The sequence below is a fragment of the Lepidochelys kempii genome, chromosome 4 (genome assembly GCF_965140285.1).
Source record: "Lepidochelys kempii isolate rLepKem1 chromosome 4, rLepKem1.hap1, whole genome shotgun sequence".
NCBI classification, from domain to species: Eukaryota; Metazoa; Chordata; order Testudines; family Cheloniidae; genus Lepidochelys; species Lepidochelys kempii.
In genome coordinates, this window is record NC_136383.1 from 16,544,621 (window position 1) to 16,562,120 (window position 17,500).

General features: G+C 42.3%; 1 protein-coding gene across 11 annotated transcripts in view; it reads right to left on the reverse strand.

The window, feature by feature from the left end:
* The window catches only part of SEC31A (SEC31 homolog A, COPII component), a 69,737-nt gene that overhangs the window by 17,606 nt on the left and 34,631 nt on the right, over positions 1 to 17,500 (reverse strand). For 4 of the 11 annotated variants that reach the window (XM_073340520.2, XM_073340521.2, XM_073340519.2 and 1 more), the window contains 7 exons: positions 15,123 to 15,249; positions 12,094 to 12,239; positions 9,643 to 9,816; positions 8,579 to 8,752; positions 4,950 to 5,042; positions 4,116 to 4,248; positions 2,287 to 2,625 (listed from right to left, as the gene is read on the reverse strand). In XM_073340520.2, the coding sequence (XP_073196621.1) occupies positions 2,287 to 2,625; positions 4,116 to 4,248; positions 4,950 to 5,042; positions 8,579 to 8,752; positions 9,643 to 9,816; positions 12,094 to 12,239; positions 15,123 to 15,249 (1,186 nt within the window). The remainder of the gene's footprint in view (positions 1 to 2,286; positions 2,626 to 4,115; positions 4,249 to 4,949; positions 5,043 to 8,578; positions 8,753 to 9,642; positions 9,817 to 12,093; positions 12,240 to 15,122; positions 15,250 to 17,500) is intronic. The other 7 variants (XM_073340522.2, XM_073340523.2, XM_073340524.2 and 4 more) reach the window with 5 other exon arrangements.

The window sequence follows — 17,500 nt, forward strand, 5'->3', positions numbered from 1 at the left end:
CCAGATCTCCCCCCTTACTAGCTACTGGGACAAATTCAGCCGATATTGCTAATGTTGACAGAACTTGATAAAAACAAGTATAGATAACCTTTGAGCAAAAAGTGGAAACTGAAAGTGACCCATTTTACAGTGCTTGTTATTAAGGCTGGAAGCTTCTACAGTGCATAAGTGAGAGCTGTACCCTACTTTGAAAGAGCCATATGGACTATATTGCTTAAACTTTTAACACAAGAAACTTAACAGGTGACAGATCTCTCAACTGCATTCTAGTGACCCATATATAATAGTAAAATGGATTAGAGAGAAAACTGTTAAAGCGGTTTCCTGCTACTTGCATTTTTTGGAAGGTACAGGAGCAGTGCTGTCTGCATTACAGTGTGCTGCTTTGCTTCTGCAAGGCTAGGAAACTTGGAAGCAACTCCCGCTCCACCCGGTACACTAATACCTCCTCCTTGTGGTGTACACCATACTCACACAAAGATGGGGAAGGGTATCCAACTGCCTCATCAAGAAAAGGAAAGGAGAAGGTATTCTGTCCGTTTGTAGAACATATGGGATATTAACAGTCTCAACAGGATGCACCCTTTGGGAAGACACATCCCTACAATGTTAAACAATGCTGCCCAGGCTGACAGGCCCCCAAAACTGACTCCACTCTTCCCTGGACAGAGTGGACATTTTTCTCCTAACGTGTGTGCGTTAATGTAATACTCGTGAAAGGACCTGGAGCCACAGCCCGGGAGACAGCAGTCCTGTTTATCCAGAGAACAGGCACAGTCAGGGTAGGGGCAGAACCAGCTTCAGATAAATGCAAGTAACACCCATGTGCCCCGAGCCACCCTTTCGAGCTCCTCCTGGTCAAGGGTGCCTCATTCCTGACCCAGCTTGACTGCTCAGAGGACAGATCAGCTTCCACATCCATTCAAACCATAACATCTCTGATGAGATGGACAATAATGTGGCCAATTAGTACCAAGTGGATCTGAGCTTTTTGTGTTGGGGACACTTGTCCATTGGAATGGACCAAGACCAAATACACTTCACATCGATCAACAAACAGCGTCAGCCTTTCAGTTGCTACCAACTTGGGTTGGATTCCAGCAGGCAACCTAGAGGCTCTATAGCGCATTAACAATGCTCTGAGCAAACCATTTCCCCACCAGAAAAGACATTTAAAAGAAAGTCCAATGGTTTGGTCTCAGAGCCCATTAACAGGACACTGTCCCTTTAAACAACAGACTCCTTGCCCAAACACAGCCCTGTTTTCCATCTGCTGCATTACTCCCTTATCCCCTTTGCGTTAACAGGGTAGAGCTAAAACAATGTTTAAATCAGAATTCCTCACACTCATGTATACATCAGGACCAGAAATGCTGTTTAAAAGTTATCTGAGGAACAAGTGACATTAATAAAGAGATAGGTCGAGCATCATGCAGGTCACTAAAGCAGCTCAAACTGTAAACAACAGTAAAGGATGCTTGAGTCCCTCTGTTTCTCACCACGCTGGCAGACTCTGTTATCATGCACACTCAAACATGCTCTTGAGTTCTAGCAACAGACACATGCTATTTTTGTTTGTTTGTTTATCTTATAGAAAAAACATGCCATTGAAGTGTTTCTAAATAATTTGTGGTTCTCTTTCAGGGCATTCATAAGCACAGTAATCCCATCACAGCTGATGATTAGGAAAACAGAGCTAATGACTGCATCTCCGTGAGGCTATTCAGTAGAAAGGGCTTCCTATATTAAATCTGATCCAACACTGGGCTTGACCTTCCTTTCATTTATAGATGTGTGTGACTTGGGGATGAAACTACTGAGAAGTTATGCTAGCAAAAATGGTGCGAGTAAGAAGAAAACCAAGCTCACTGCATCCATGATATTTGCTCATTTTTAGGTACTGGTTCACCAACCACGTAGCAATTTTGGCTCTGTCCACACGATAGTTAAAATTGTGCCAGCATCAATTGCACAGGAATACTGTTCTAGCATGGCTCCTCTGACTAGGGCAGACAGAGATTCTTTTTCTGTAGCACAGTGTGACTCTCAGAAGATCTCTGCACACATTGATCAGGGAATCAGAGCTATTATGCTAGCACCGTTTCAGCTGTAGTGGACAAGGCCTTACAGCTGTACTATGCACAGAAAGGATAATGCCATTTTTAGAAACACTGTGCATTAACCCTAAAATGCAGCCAAATTTTATATTATTAATAATTCACCAGAACACACAAACTACAACAACAAAACCTCACATAAGCAAAATAACTCCTTTCAAGCGCAGACCTGTTCTTTGGGATGCAGGAAGCTCATTGGTTGCAGGCAGAGTACCTGTTGGTCCAGTAGACAGTGCATAAGCCACAGAAGTTGCTGGAGCTCCTGGTCTGCCATGCTGGAAGGATGCACCAGAAGGAGGAGTGGGGAAAGAAGAGCCAGGATTCAAGCTTGCTGGAGAGGGTTGAGGTTGTCCTGGGTATAACTGAGAGGGCACGGAATGGGGAGAAGCAGGAGGCATATAGGGAGGGTTAGCGTAGGAGGTTGAAGCAGGAGGAGCAATAGGTTGTTGAGGCTGATAGAATGCTGGTCCCCCCGTTCCAAAAGAATACTGCTGTGTTGGCTGATAAGCTACATAGGGGGAGAAAAGGGAGAGGTTTTGTTAGTAACATTATTAGAATAGGAGAAAGCTACTATCCTCTCCAGTTTTTATGCCCCATTCCCTCTTCCTAGCTACCAAGGATCACAACTTTTCTCCTGATTTCAGTTGAGCAGAACACTTACATTTTAGACTAATTTGATGGCTTAATAAATATAAAAACGCCCCGTCACGTAGGACACCTAACTTGAATAGCAAGCTCAGGCCTCAGATGTTGTGGGCCTTTCTCCAAAAGCCAGCTACAGGGGAGAGTCTTGCTGCTGGTAGGTAATAAGCTAGTATCCTGTTCGTGCAGGTTAAAGGTGCTGGCTTGTCCCTCTCTGTAGTGGAGGGTCAAATTTCACATCAGCTTCCCTTAGTGGCAATGCTCACCTCCTCCCTTCCCAACCCACTTGAAACGGCTTCCTGGCTAGCCAGTTCCCACTCCCACAATGTGGTGCTTGGACTCAGAGGGCCATGTCACCTCACCCTGTTGCTGGAGCCTGGGAGGCAATGGGAATTATGTCCTTTTTCACAAAGACCTTGATTATCAGCAGCTCTCTGCTTCTCTCCCAAAACTCATAAGTGTCAGGCCATTACACAACCCATACACTCAAAATTAACAGGTGACGAAAATTAACAGGTGGTAGAAAGACTGGTGGCTACTTCTGTGGGAGCCTTCTAGATTCGGAAAGTTAGGAGCAACCCACACGATACCCGTCAGGCAGGAAAGTAGGGTCCCCACTTGACAGACAGGGAAACCCATACAGAGGAGATAAATGACATGTTCGCGGTCACAGTTAGTAGCAGAACCAAGGCCAGGACTCAGGTCTCCTCACTGCAAGGCCCGATCTCATCACTAGATGACACAACTCAAACACTGTGCCTGGTTTAATCTTGGTGTTTGTCAATTCTCCTCTGCTGCCATAAGATCCTTTCTCCATATTCTCTCTCACTCCCCGCCTTGTTACTCTTCCACATCCCGTGTTTCTTTTGTTATTGTTTGTTTTAAACAGGCTACTGCAGTTTTCCCTTCCTCATTTATCTTCCATCTTTGTCCTTATCTATGGTCTCTTCCCTGTCCCCTTTTTCTCTCTCTCTCTCACTTCGAGCCAACTCTGCAATAACTGAATTAGGTTAAGTTCCTTCTCAACAAGCAGGCATGCTGCTTGAGAAATACCTGGCTCTGGAGTACTCGTAGGGATCTTTGGCCCTCTGAGCTTTTAGGAAGGGCCAGTCTAGGCCTCAAACTAAGATTTGTTGGTAACCACCTGCTTAACTATAATTTAGCTGTTCAATAGGCAGTGCCACATCATCACTGACAAAATACCCCTCGGTATGGCGAGTGACCAGGAATAAGTAGCAGGAGCTTTCCATGGATTGTTCTCTCACCCAAAGAGTGGGACTGGTTTCCCCATTGCTCTGAACCTCCTGAACAAACTCACTCATGCGAATGTTGTGTAAATAAGTCATTGCTACTTACTCTGTGGGTACGTCTGTCGTGCCCCCGCCTGCGAATACACGTTGTAGCCGGGAGAAGCAGCCTGATGTGGCAACACATTTGGATGAGCAGCCCCTGGTGGCATAATAAAACCTGGGGGTGGAGGATTGTCTCCCTGGGACACAAGAATGCATTAAAGAGAAAGGAGATTAGATTTAATCAGTGCTGCTAACAGGTTGCCAGAGGAGGAGTTGAATGGGATTTCACAATTTCATATTTAAAGGCCTCAAATTGACATCAACAGAAAATAGCCATCACCACTGGCATAACTGTGCTGATCATTCCACCACCTCCATGAGCCAGGCTTCTTGAACAATATAAAGGTGAACCACAACCAAAGTGATGCACTATCCTTTAAACAGGAAATGAAGAAGCAGACATCCTTAGAACTCAAACCCTTCGATTTGATGATGTGTAGCAAGTCACAAAAATCTGACATCTTGATATTTCAACCAAGACACTTTTTAAAGGTTAAACCTGTTATTTCCAACATTAGGGGGAAAAGAGAGAGGAGAGAGAGAGAGACTGACTATTCTTGCAACACTTGCATGATTCCACTGCCAAAAGGAAGCTGTGAAAGTTCTCACTTGAACACAATTTTTTATTAAACACCAGCTAATGCTTTTTCAAGGCTAGCCGTCTGGGTAATATCTGGAAACGTAACAAGAGCTGCATGGAAACAAAAAGTCAGATTGACCTCAGCACCTGTTGCTGTCTCCCAAATGCACCGGAATGCATTAAGCACACAAACTGTATTCGGGGGTATTTATTTAAAGGGAGCACGATCCGCTCAAAGAGGAATAATGAATGTTATACCTGTGTGTCAGAGGGAGAGGCTGCAGAAGGATGGCTGGGAAGGGCAGTAGGAGTTTTGTTACTCCAGGTAGTGACAGTAGGGGCAATTCTAACCTGAATTGAACAAAGAAATACCAATCACGGAAAATAAAATGAAAAAAATAAATAAATAAAAACACCCTAACGGGTATCACATTACCAGATGCAATGCAGCTTATAGGAACTCTGTGAACACACAAAATCAGGCATCCCAGTAGTTCAAAGCAGCCATGAAATCAAGGTAATAAAATAAAAATAAAGACACAGCCTAAATCATTGCACATTCAAAAGCAAACAGAGAAGACAAGAGGTGAAGAGTTTTGGTATCTAAAGGGAACCACAGCAGGAAAATGGAGCACAGAGAAGGTTCTAGCAGTTAGAAAGCAGACTGGTGTTTGAACAGCATTATACATGCCCCTAAAGCAGGTCTGTCAGAGTGTCATAATTACAAAGCCTCCTTTTGTCACACTTTCGTAACTGCTGCAAAAATCCACCCCATGCTGAGGGCTCACACCAAGCAGCGCTTAAACAATAGCCTGTAAATTACAAGGCTTCAATTAAATGGAGGTTGACTGCCTTCATGTAAGTGGGGTTTCTTTAATTTGGGTTCACAAGATCATCTGAGGTGTCTTGTTAAAAAAACAAAATTTGAAATCCGGCTGTCGCACATGCACAATAAGCTTCTTCCCCAGTGTTAGTCTCTTCCCACAACTGGGTCCTCAGAGCTCCCATGGGACACCAGATATCTCCTATGCCCATGTTTTCCATACTTTCCCAAGCCCTTAGCCTGACATTGTAATCACTGTCTTCCTGACCAAGGGTGAATGAGCGGGACTCAGTTGGCTCATCTATACCACATCTTTAACTGGCGAGAGAGGGTGCTGTTGAGCAATGGGAAATACTGCCGTACACTGAATTCACAGTGCCTGCGTTGCATGTCAGAGGAAGGAGACGGGAGGGGAGCCTTAAATCTAGGGCTTTGCATAGTTAGAGTAAAAGCAACAACATGAAGTTACCACCTGGCTCAGGAATGACTTTAATACACCTATTTCTAATAACAGCAGTGGTTTGTTTAGTCTGGAGAAGAGAAGACTGAGAGGGGACAGTTTTCAAGTACATAATACGTTGTTACAAGGAGGAGGGAGAAAAATTGTTCTTCTTAACCTCTGAGGAGAGGACAAGAAACAATGGGCTTAAATTGCAGCAAGGACAGTTTAGGTTGGACATTAGGAAAAACTTCCTAACTGTCAGAGTGGTTAAGCACTGGAATAAATTGCCTGGGGAGGTTGTGGAATCTCCAACATTGGGGATTTTAAGAGCAGGTTGGATAAACACCTGTCAGGGATGGTCTAGATAATACTTAGTCCTGCCTTGAATGCAGGGGACTGGACTAGATGACCTCTCGAGGTCCCTTCCAGTTCTATGATTCTATGTATTTTTTTATATCATGAGCCATTACAACAACAAATATGAACATTTTAATAACTTCCTAAATATGAATGTGCATGATCTGATCAATAACCAGTTTGCAATTTTAAAAAGTTAATTAGATGCTTTTTGCCTACTGAAAAAAAGAGTATTACAATGCAACACAGACGGAGGCCCATAATTAAGCACATGCTTAAAGTTAATCACATGCTTAAGTGTTGGCCTGAATAGGAATGATGGACTTACACGTGTGTTCAAGCGCTCTCCCAAGTTGGAGCCAATGGCAATGAAACTAAAAGTGAAGGCTCAAATACTACATTTTACTTTGCTCTGTCCAATCTACACAATGTTGCATGTCCATCTGTAATACCCCGTTAATATCAAATCCCTGCAGTACCTAAATGCGGAATTGTGTTTTTAACACAAGGAAGCAAGTCAAAAATTTCTTTGCACAGTTCACTTGGAATGTACTTGTTGGTTTGTGTTTAAACCAACAACAAGTGTTGTTGTTGTTTTTTAGTAACAGTTCTCCCATCCCCTTCCTAGCATTTAACACTCTAATGGGTAGAAAACGTGAAACTTCAGTTTGAAGCATTACCAAGACCATCTCATATCTAGGAAAGCTAACATTTTCCATAACAGAATATGAAGGTTATTGCAACTACAATTCACTGGTTACAGGAAGGAAGGTAAGAGAGACACAGAAAGGAAAAGCTGGCTTAATTATTTTTAATAATGTATCTGAAAACAGATCAAGCACAGTGATGTTTGCATCAATCTAATGAAGTCTTTTGACCACTCTGAAAGTTACCTTTTGTAAATTCTACATCCAGGAAATCACCTGGGGTTAAGTCTGCAGTAAAGGCATTCAAAGCCACTGATATACGAAGGAAGACAACAATGCCAAACATCCCTGACCCTTCAGCCTTTCCTCTTCCTTCTGCCCTCAAAAAAAGCAAATAATTTCATTTCCCTGATGCGATGCGATGCAGCATAAACCCCTCCACAGCCAGAATCCAAAAAAGCTGGAAAGATGCAACTACTTGATTTACTTGACGCATCAGATGCCTCAAGGCCGGGAAGTGCGAGCATTTCAGTAAATCCACATCTTCAGGGCCCAGGGTGTGACGGGAAACCAAAAGTGCAGACCTAGTTTCCCGTTTCCATTTTCCTCATTTAAAAACCGTTCCCATAACACTAATACACGCTTCCCGTTCTCAAGGAATTGGCTGAAAGCAGCTGGTGGCACAAAAGCCAGCCAATCAATAATGGCTTGCTAAGGGATTGGCGATCACACTTTAACTAGGAGAACAGCTGAGATGGCGTGTCTCACACCAACCCATGGCAGTAATGGCAAACCTGTTTCCCCCCCTTCTGCCATGTAGTATGATTTGGTACAGCCTTGAGTCCAATCTAGCTCAAAGGTCCCCACCTCCTTTATATCTCATTTGCCTTCCCACCCAACAACTTCCTCCTCTACCCCAGACTCACTCACTCATTCTTTCAGCACACCTCACGCTTTGGTTTTCCAGGCCTCCCTCACAGCACCTCATCCCTGCCCAGGGTGCGGATGCTCTCCTTACACAGCTCCTACTCCACCTGCCTGTTCCCCACACCACGGGGAAGAGATTTTAACCATGAGGCTTTACTGGCCACCCAATCCTCTGGCACAGTCTTCTGTAATGTCCGTCATTTGACTCACAGCATGGGCCAGCAGAATCGGCATCACCTGCCGTGAGTTTGCTATTGCAGCTGTACAGCAATTTCTCTGGCCGATTACAGAGCAACGGGCTGCAGAGTGAAAAGCCAGCCTGTCCTTTGCTGAAGAGATGGTAACTGCATGACAGGACTGCATCCCAAAGGCTGCATGTAGCAGGGGAAAACAAAAATAAAAATATCCCCGAAGATGTAGTGATTTGCACTGAAATACATTTTAAATTAAGGAAAAAAGTATCTCCAAACCTAAGCTGCTTGATCAGATATTTGAGAGGTGTGTCCAAAAGCAGAGTAAAGGAGGCATCTACGTAGATGGCAAGAAAGCACAAAGGAACTGCTGTCCAAAGGGCTTTTAGGCACATCACACACACTTCGGATTCATTGAAGGAAACAAAGTGCACAAGCCATCATCTTCAAACCCCACGCGGTGGGAGCACTGCTTAGCTTGACTGCTGTAAGTCACTTACCTGCTGATAATACTGCTGGGCTGGGCCTTGGGGCATCTGCATTTGTCCAGCCACAGGTCCAGCTCTTCCCTTGGGCATGGGTTCTCTCTCATACGGGGACTTTGGTGCCTCCTGTCCCACTGGAAGTTCTCCCTGGGCTCTGCAAAGTCTGTCCCGCAACAGCACGATCTTTGGCTACAAATAGTAAACCAAAGCAAACACGTAATTACACCAAGTGGAATCTCTGGCATCAAATCAACAGATGGATGGCCACTTACTGATCAGTTAAACTTCAAACGACTGTTCGAAAGAGGATGGGATATTCCACTGAACAGTGGTCTGGTTGGCTGAAGCAAATCTGTTAGTCAGCCAAAAAACAGGCATTCCAGCTGGATCCGGTGCAGGTGACTCTACTGGAAGTGTGGATTGAATCCCAAGTTTGGTACTCTCATTCCCAGGCCGGCAATGGTGGGAATGCCACAGAAATGTGGAGAGAGGGGAAAAGTGGGGCATGAGGGGTGACTGCAGCTACAACCACTGGTGACTGGCTCTGGAGGGCTCTTCTCTAATCCTCACTGGCCAGGAGAATGGCACGCCATGAGCCAAAAAGGGAGAAGAATGAAATGCAATTCTCACAGCTCAGAGAAATAAAAAGAACTTCAATACGTATACAAGAATTAACTGATAGTCCAGTAGCCACCCTGGAAAACCTGTGGAATTCACATTAAGTGGTCATCAGGAGAGGAATTAAACCATTCATTGTTAGAGAGCAAGCATTGTCACTTGGGGTCCACAAAGCAAAGTCTTGGCTTCACCTTGATTTATTTTCCAAAACACCCTGCAACTTTTGAGGCACCAGGACACGATTATACTGAGACCATGTTCCATTCCAGTGATTTTTCCCACCTACGCACAATAATAATCCCTGTCAATGCAGTTCTAAGCGGGAAGAAGAACTCCAAACCACATTGGAACATGACTTCAAGTGACAGTTTTGTACACGATGAGTGCCACGCATATTAATTAATTATCAATTAAAGCTTGTTCATCTAGAAGGGAGCAGAAGGAAAGTGAAGGCCACTTACCTGTTTGGTGTCTGCAGGAAGGAAAGCCAATGCAGTAGCAATGCTGCCCTGGGCAGCCAACAGATTGGCATACTGACTCATCTTCTCAGCCAGAAGAGCCCCGACAGCATCGGCATCCATAGATCGTGTAAACTGCACAGCCTTACGCAGGATTACTACTTTCTCAATGAGGTCCTGGAGGATTATGACAGAGGGAAAAACAACAAGTTCACAGGATCAAGTGAGAGAAAATGGCCACTAACTACAGCATGTCAGTAATAGACTCGAGATCAACCTGGCATACTACACAGGTCTCATTACATTATTTTAAGCAGAGTGAAAATAAAGATTTTCCCAAGGATTATTAGCTCGTGTTCTGTGTAACATTCAGAGCAAGATAATAGAACAGTAATCAGTGACCATCAATTTCAGTGTATTTTAAAATGTACTGACATTAAATAAACCAGCAGTAATCTGGTTACTCCATAAAGAAAAGCTTTTAAAAATTCTTATTTTATGAGATCTAAGGTACCTGTAGATTATCAGCAGCCATTTTTTCATTTTCATTAGTCAACAAAAAATGTTATTTACTGCCGTTACAAACATTTCCTAAAAACATAAAGTAGAGATGGGAAAGACCTGTTAGGTCCTCTAATCCATCTTCTCGCAAATGCAGGATTGTTCCCTAATGTACCATTAATAGTGTTTTGGCAACTCTAGTTTTAATCATCTTAAGCAAAGAGTATTCCACCACTCCCTCTGGGAGACTATTCCACAGTCTCATCGTTCTTACTGACAAGAAACTGTTCTTGATATTCATCATAAATTTTCCATTTCTTGATTCCGTTCCATGACTCCTAGTTAAACCCATGTACCATTCAAAATCATTCTCCTCATCGCTTGCACCACCCTTTAACAACTGTGCCTCTGTATACGCAGCCCAAAACTGCATTGGTCCTTTTTTTCAAAAATGTTAACTACCAAACAGCACTGCAAACTCCATGTTCAATGAAACGTCTATCAACCCTCGCTCTCTGTCTGAAACCTATTCCCCAGTTTCCTCCTTTCCATTGAACAGTTGTGCTTTGGATTATTTTTCCCCCAGATGTACTCATTAGTATTTTTTTTCCCAGTTGCATCCTACCTAGGGTGACCAGATGTCCTGATTTTATAGGGACAGTCCCGATATTCAGGGCTTTGTCTTATATAGGTGCCTATTGCACCGTTCCCCCCCCCCCAGGGGTCCCATTCCAATTTTTCATACTTACTATCTGATCACCCTAATCTCACCGTGTTATTTTCTGTTCACATTTCTTATCTTTCTCTTATTCCTCCATCCTCACTCGTATTTGCAATAGCTCCCAGTTTAGTATAATTTGTTAATTTCATTCATGTGCAGTTTACTCCCTCTTCTAGACCATAAATGAAGATACAGAATTTAAAAAATCCAGACCCACACATGAATCGCAACAGTACACCACTAGTATTGTGTGTTTATTAGACTGTTCTCTAGTTCACTCTTGTTTTTTTCCAAGTAAGTGAATATCTTAATCAATCAGCAAGCTTTTTTTCACCTAGGATTAAAATAATAGTTTCTGGGATTTCCAGCTCTCCTATACCACAGTTCGCTGAGATCTAATATTAGCTCATTTGTGTTTTTTATAGTCTGAGCTGGTGAAGCAAAACAATCAAAATGCAAATTCAAATCTAAGATATTTTTGTAAAAAGGAAATCTTGTTCAGAAGACTTAGAAGTAATTCTAGTTATCTGAAATTTAACTACAAATGCATGATAACATAAAATACAGTTCTAAAATATTTCTGTTTTCTTCAGCCTACTGCAAATATTGACCTATGGCACTGTGTGGCAGTATTACTTCTAAAATTGAAGTCCAAAGCAATTTCATAGGATGGCATCATAAAAAGAAAAAGAAAATATGCAAGAATTCCCTTATTGCAGGGAAATAGATATTGACTTTGCCTTAAAAGGCGCACAACACATATATGTAAGTCCAGAAAATAAATATATCCATGTGCACCTTCAAAAACACCTGTGACTAACTATTCTGGATTTTACTTTTAGGTACTTAGTCCCCAAAGTTTCTAAACCATCTATTCCAAAAGCAAATTTCAAAAGAAATCAAGGTCTCTAATGAACTTAAATGATCTATCAACCCTTGCAAAGAAAGTATATATATTCAGAAATGCAACAGCCTTATTTTTACAAGCTGAGATAAACGTTGAACATGTTTTGCAATATAGTGTCAGCACAGGCCATTTATAACTAATCGTATTTTACTCATTAAAATAACACACCACTTTCATGCTGAAGGATATGCAAGTATCAGAGGGACTGTCAAAATCCTGTATAAAAATAAACTTATTTAAAAGCCAAACCCACATACTTACCAAAAGTACCACACCAAATTATTACAGCATGTCACTCAACACCTTTTTTCACAAAGACACTAACCTGAAGGGACAAGGGGCTGTTTCCATCCTGAGCTTTAGTCCAACACGCAACTAATTTCTCTACATTCCCAGCACAAATATAACACAGACAAGCCTGTGTCTGCAGGAGGTTGTCCCCTTCGTTTTCAAGTCTATTGCCCAACAGATCTAAGAATTACAAATAAAAAGCATTTGAGTCATCTCATAAAATACTTGATAGTTAAAACAAAGTACCACTCAGGATGCTTGGACTAGCTCTGGGTAAGACAATGAAAATTGTTGTGATACTCAAATATATGCCAAAACTCTAAATCTAGCAAAACGTAGAAGAGAAACATTAAAATTGTCATTGTTTTGTGCATATGCACTCGGTCATTTAGGGTGCTCTTGAAAATGTTACCCATCTTGCACAGAGGGAAGGCAGGCATTGTGACACATTCCTGATGCTGCTTGCCCAATGTGGCTCAGTGTTGACCTGAAAAGTCATAGGAACCCAAAGTGTGGGAACCCTCTTCCCTGACACTCATGCTGAAAACAGACTAATTGTGCAACATGTTCATGTGTCCAAAGGGGACAAATGAGGGGGGCTAGTCTGAGCTTGTCTTTCATTTTGGTGTTTTATTTGCACGTGCCTGGCAATCTGATTTGCTAGAACAATATATTTTGGCTTGCATCAATGGCAGTATCCATCACGTGAGTAATGCTAACAAAGTTTAGAACATAAGGCTGGTGTAACCATGGCTAGCCATTGGTTTATTATGCTAATAAGGTGAGGTGAGACAGTGTGGTGTGCAGGAGCGAACACATGGTGTGGGTGGCTGAATTTCCTCCACGTTCATCCCGGATTTCCTACTGACTTGCTGTGTGGCCTTTGTTGAGTCTCAAGGACCTGTTTCTTCATCCACTGACTTCAACAGAAGCAAGAGCAGGCCTTTAACTCCTCTCTGCCTCAGTGTGGGCATCTGTGGAAAGGAGACAGCACTTCCCTCCTCCTACTGCGGTGGGAGAATTAATTTTTACAAGGTGCTTTAACAACTTAAAGTGCTAACATGGTTGTACACAAGAACAGCTACACTCAGTCAGACCAATGGTCCATCAAGCCAGTATCCTGTCTTCCGACACTGGCCAATGCTACATGTTTCAAAGGGAATGAACAGAATGGGGCAATTATCAAGTGATCAATCTTGTCATCCAGGCCCAGCATCTGGCAGTCAGAGGTTTAGGGACACCCAGAGCATGGGGTTGCATCCTTGACCATCTTGGCTAATAGCCATTGATGGACCTATACTCCAGGAACTTATCTAATGCTTTTTTGAATCCTGTTATAGTTTTGGCCTTCACAACATCCCCTGGCACCGAGTTCCACAGGCTGACTGTGTGTTGTGTGAAGGTGTACTTCCTTTTGTGTGTTTTAAACCTGCTGCCTATTAATTTCATTGGATGACCCCGGCTCTTCTGTTATGTGAAGGGGTAAATAACACTTCCATTACCCCCTTTCGTCATCTCTTTTCCAAGATGAACAGTCCCAGATTTTTTAATCTCTCCTCATATGGAAGCTGTTCCATACCCCTCATCATATTTGTTGCCCTTCCCTGTATTTTTTTCCAATGCTAATGTATCTTTTCTGAGATGGGGCAACCTGAACTGCACACAGTATTCAAGATGTGGGGGCATTCCATGGATTTATATAGAGGCGATATAATATTTTCTGTCTTATTATGTAACCCTTTCCTAATGGTTCCTTACATTGTTAGATTTTTTTGACTGCTGCTGCACATTGAGCAGATATTTTCAGAGAACCGTTTTCATGACGACTCCAAGAACACTTTCTTGAGTAGTAACAGCTAATACAGACCTTAACATTCTGTATGTACAGTTGGGATTACATTTTCCAAAGTGCATTACTTTGCATTTATCAACATTGAAATTCATCTGCCATTTTGCTGCCCAGTCACTCAGTTTTGAGATCCCTTTGTAATTCTTCACAGGCAGCTTTGGACTTAACTATCTTGAGTAATGTTGTATCATCTGCAAACTTTGCCACCTCAGTGTTTATCCCTTTTTCCAGATCATTTATGAATATGTTGAACTGCACTGGTACAGATCCTTGGGGGACCCTTTTATTTACCTGTCCATTGTAAAAACTGACCATTTATTCCTACCCTTTGTTTCCTCTTTTAACCAGTTACTAATCCATAAGAGGACCTTTCCGCTTGTCCCATGACTGCTTACTATGCTTAAGAGCCTTTGGTGAGGGACCCTGTCAAAGACTTTCTGAAAGCCCAACTACACAATGTACACTGGATCACCCTTGTCCACATGTTTGTGGATGCCCTCAAAGAATTCTAATAGATGTGCAAAGCATGATTTCCCTTTACAAAAGTCATGTTGCCTCTTCCCTAACATATCCCGTTAATCTATCTGTCTGACAATTCTGCCTCATCTAGTCATGTTTTTGAAACATTTTAATTGGCATCCCGTAAGCAAAGAATATTATATACTGTTTTCTTAGCAGACACAGCTCTCATATTAATGGCCAGCACTGCTGGCTTATAGTAAAAGATAACAGTGGTTGTGCTTTGCTTTGGCCATGAAGAGGCATACCTGTTCTTTCCTTGTAGAAACACCTTTGAATTGTACAATGATTTAGGAATGGATCACCTTTAGGGGTTATGTTTCTTTTATTCCAAAAAATTAAAACAATGAATTTACTGCCTTATGAAAAAAAAGAGTTGGACTGGCATCCCTGGAGACTGAAGAGCCGTCTGCTCACAGAACAGATGCAACAGGGGGAGCTGCATGTTGGACCAGGAACAGGGACAGATTTGGTTGGGTGGGAGATGAAAGATAATCAAATGCTGATTTCAAGTTGATTGTATTCCTTTAAAATTCCAGTGAGTTCCCATAATCCAAAATAAAGGAATTATCCAATAAAGGAACTAATCATGACTAAATTAATTCATATGAAGGAAAATAACTTTGGAGTATTTAAAAGCATAGTTTCACTTAAGTTGAGTAAAATAAATTACATCCATTCTTAAATTTTCTTACCACAGAGAGCTGCAAATTCATCTGGCCTAGCATAAGTCAACACAGCAGCCAGCGCCTCTCTCCAGTTTTGCAAATCACATGACTGAACTATCTCCTTCCAGTTCTTTGTCACAACGGCAGTGATGAGCTGGAAGGAAAGAGAAGGACCAAATGACGTCTTTGTAGAATTCCCATTCCTGACCCCATATCATTTACATCTATGCTGTGTGCCCAACCCCAGCGTATCTGGGACAGATATGTCACCATGACTCTACTCATCTGAAAGATTATGTGAATTCACATTTAGATGGGATCCAGTGAAACTCAGAAACCAGGGCAAAGGCAACACAGCACAGCAAGTATCCTTTTTATAAAATTCACACCACATGATGTGCTGATCAGGGTGCAAATGTCCCAGGGGGAAAAAGAGGGTCTGAACCACAAAGAATAAACAATGGAATCAATCCGATGAAGTGAGCTGTAGCTCACGAAAGCTCATGCTCAAATAAATTGGTTAGTCTCTAAGGTGCCACAAGTACTCCTTTTCTTTTTGCGAATACAGACTAACACGGCTGTTACTCTGAAACCTGTCATACTATAAACATGTATTGAATAAGGTATTTTCTGAAATTTGGTGACACAGTGGTGATTAGCGTTATTGAGTGAGGTATGAATGGGTAGCGTGTAAAGTGTTACATATGTGTGCTGGAAATATGTTCCTAAAATGTGTTCAGACTAAGCAATCTGAGTAGAGCAGATGAACAGGTCTGTCCTAGACCCAGAAATGTGGATTCACCAGCCTGCCAGGGTCAAGCAAAGTACAACAGAAGGTACATTTGTATCTAAGGGAAATAAAGTGACCAAACTAATTAAAAAAGCAAATTGACCAGAGGGTGAAAGAAAGGGCTTGGTGTCTGCAGCCTGAAGAACAAACAGCAGGGGAGAGGAACTTCCTATGCACTTACTTTTCAAAGAATACATTTCTGGGGGTTATTGTCTATAACAAGAAAGGGAGAGAACCCCGAAGGGGCCCATCACTGAGAGGACAAAGGTACAGCATGCTTTGAGCCTGTAAAAGTTGGATTCCCTAGTCTGAAAGGCTAGGAATGCTAGTAATTTGATGTACATACAAAGAACTTACGCAAAGAAAGATTAAGTTTTAGTCACTTTTATTTTATAGCAGGTTTTCTTTTGTTTTATTTGTAACCATACCTGTCTCCTTCTCTTGCTTAGTATCACTTCAATTTCTATTCTTTGTTCATAAACTTATTCTTGTTTTATTACAAAACCATCTCAGTGCTGTTGTATGGAAGTGTGAGTCTTAGCTAACCTAACATGCTGGTGTATGTATTGTCTCTCTGGAGGCAGGGAACTTAATTTCTGTGAGTGCCCAGTGAGAGGGACTGGCCTGTGCAGGGAGACATCTCTGGGGAACTTGAGAGCTGGGGTTCACTGATTGTCACCTACAAGGCAAGGTTTAGGCTGGTGGAGTCCTGAAGCGTTTGCTGGCAAGGCAAACAGGCTGGTGTGTCACGGAGCTGACACATAGCTTATCAGCAGCAATGCTCTCACTCTTACTAAGGCAGAGTGGGAACATGGTGGCTCACAGCTCTGGGTGTCCTGAGCACGATGTCACACGGGTACAGTAATCAGCAAATCAGGGACCCTGCAGAAGCTTTTAAAAATTATTTTACAGTATAAGGTTATCTTTATTTGGTTAAGAATTTAGTTATAAAACTTCTGCACAACACAGGGCAAAGTGAGGGGCGTCACTGATTTTGTTCCTAAACTGCATGCCGACCAAACCTTTTAATTCCATTTTATTAAACTCTACACCCCTAGCAGCATACTTCACTGCAGTTAAAAAAGAATGCCCTACGCAGAGGCAACCCAGACTTGCATCAACAATACTCTGTCCACTAACTAAACAACCCTGCCCTTTGTCCTGTGAGCCAACCTGCCAGGATCTTGATAGTATTCAGTTTTCCCTTCCCTGCCTCCGCTCTGCCCTCCAGTTACTCATCCACTTTAGACAGAATACTGATTTACTCCACAGCTGTGTTGATATTTAGTGAACAAAGGCCTTGTAAGTAACACAGTCAGGCATCAAACAAACAGTTTGCATGACTTTAGAAGAAAAACAAAGGCAAGTAACTAATAAAAATAAAATTTGTGCAATGACAAATGTATCACTCATTTGCTAACACAACACATAGGTAAGGGATTGGTGTTCCACAGAACTGCCTCTCTCCAAAGGATGGATTGCCAAAAGAAGTATTTGAAATACCTGTACTTCTGTTCTTTAAGCCTACTAAAAATATCTAGAAAAGGTCTCAGAGAGGTGGACAGATTTTCCCTCTTCACTCTTACCCCAGACAAAAGAGAACTGCCCTTGCCCC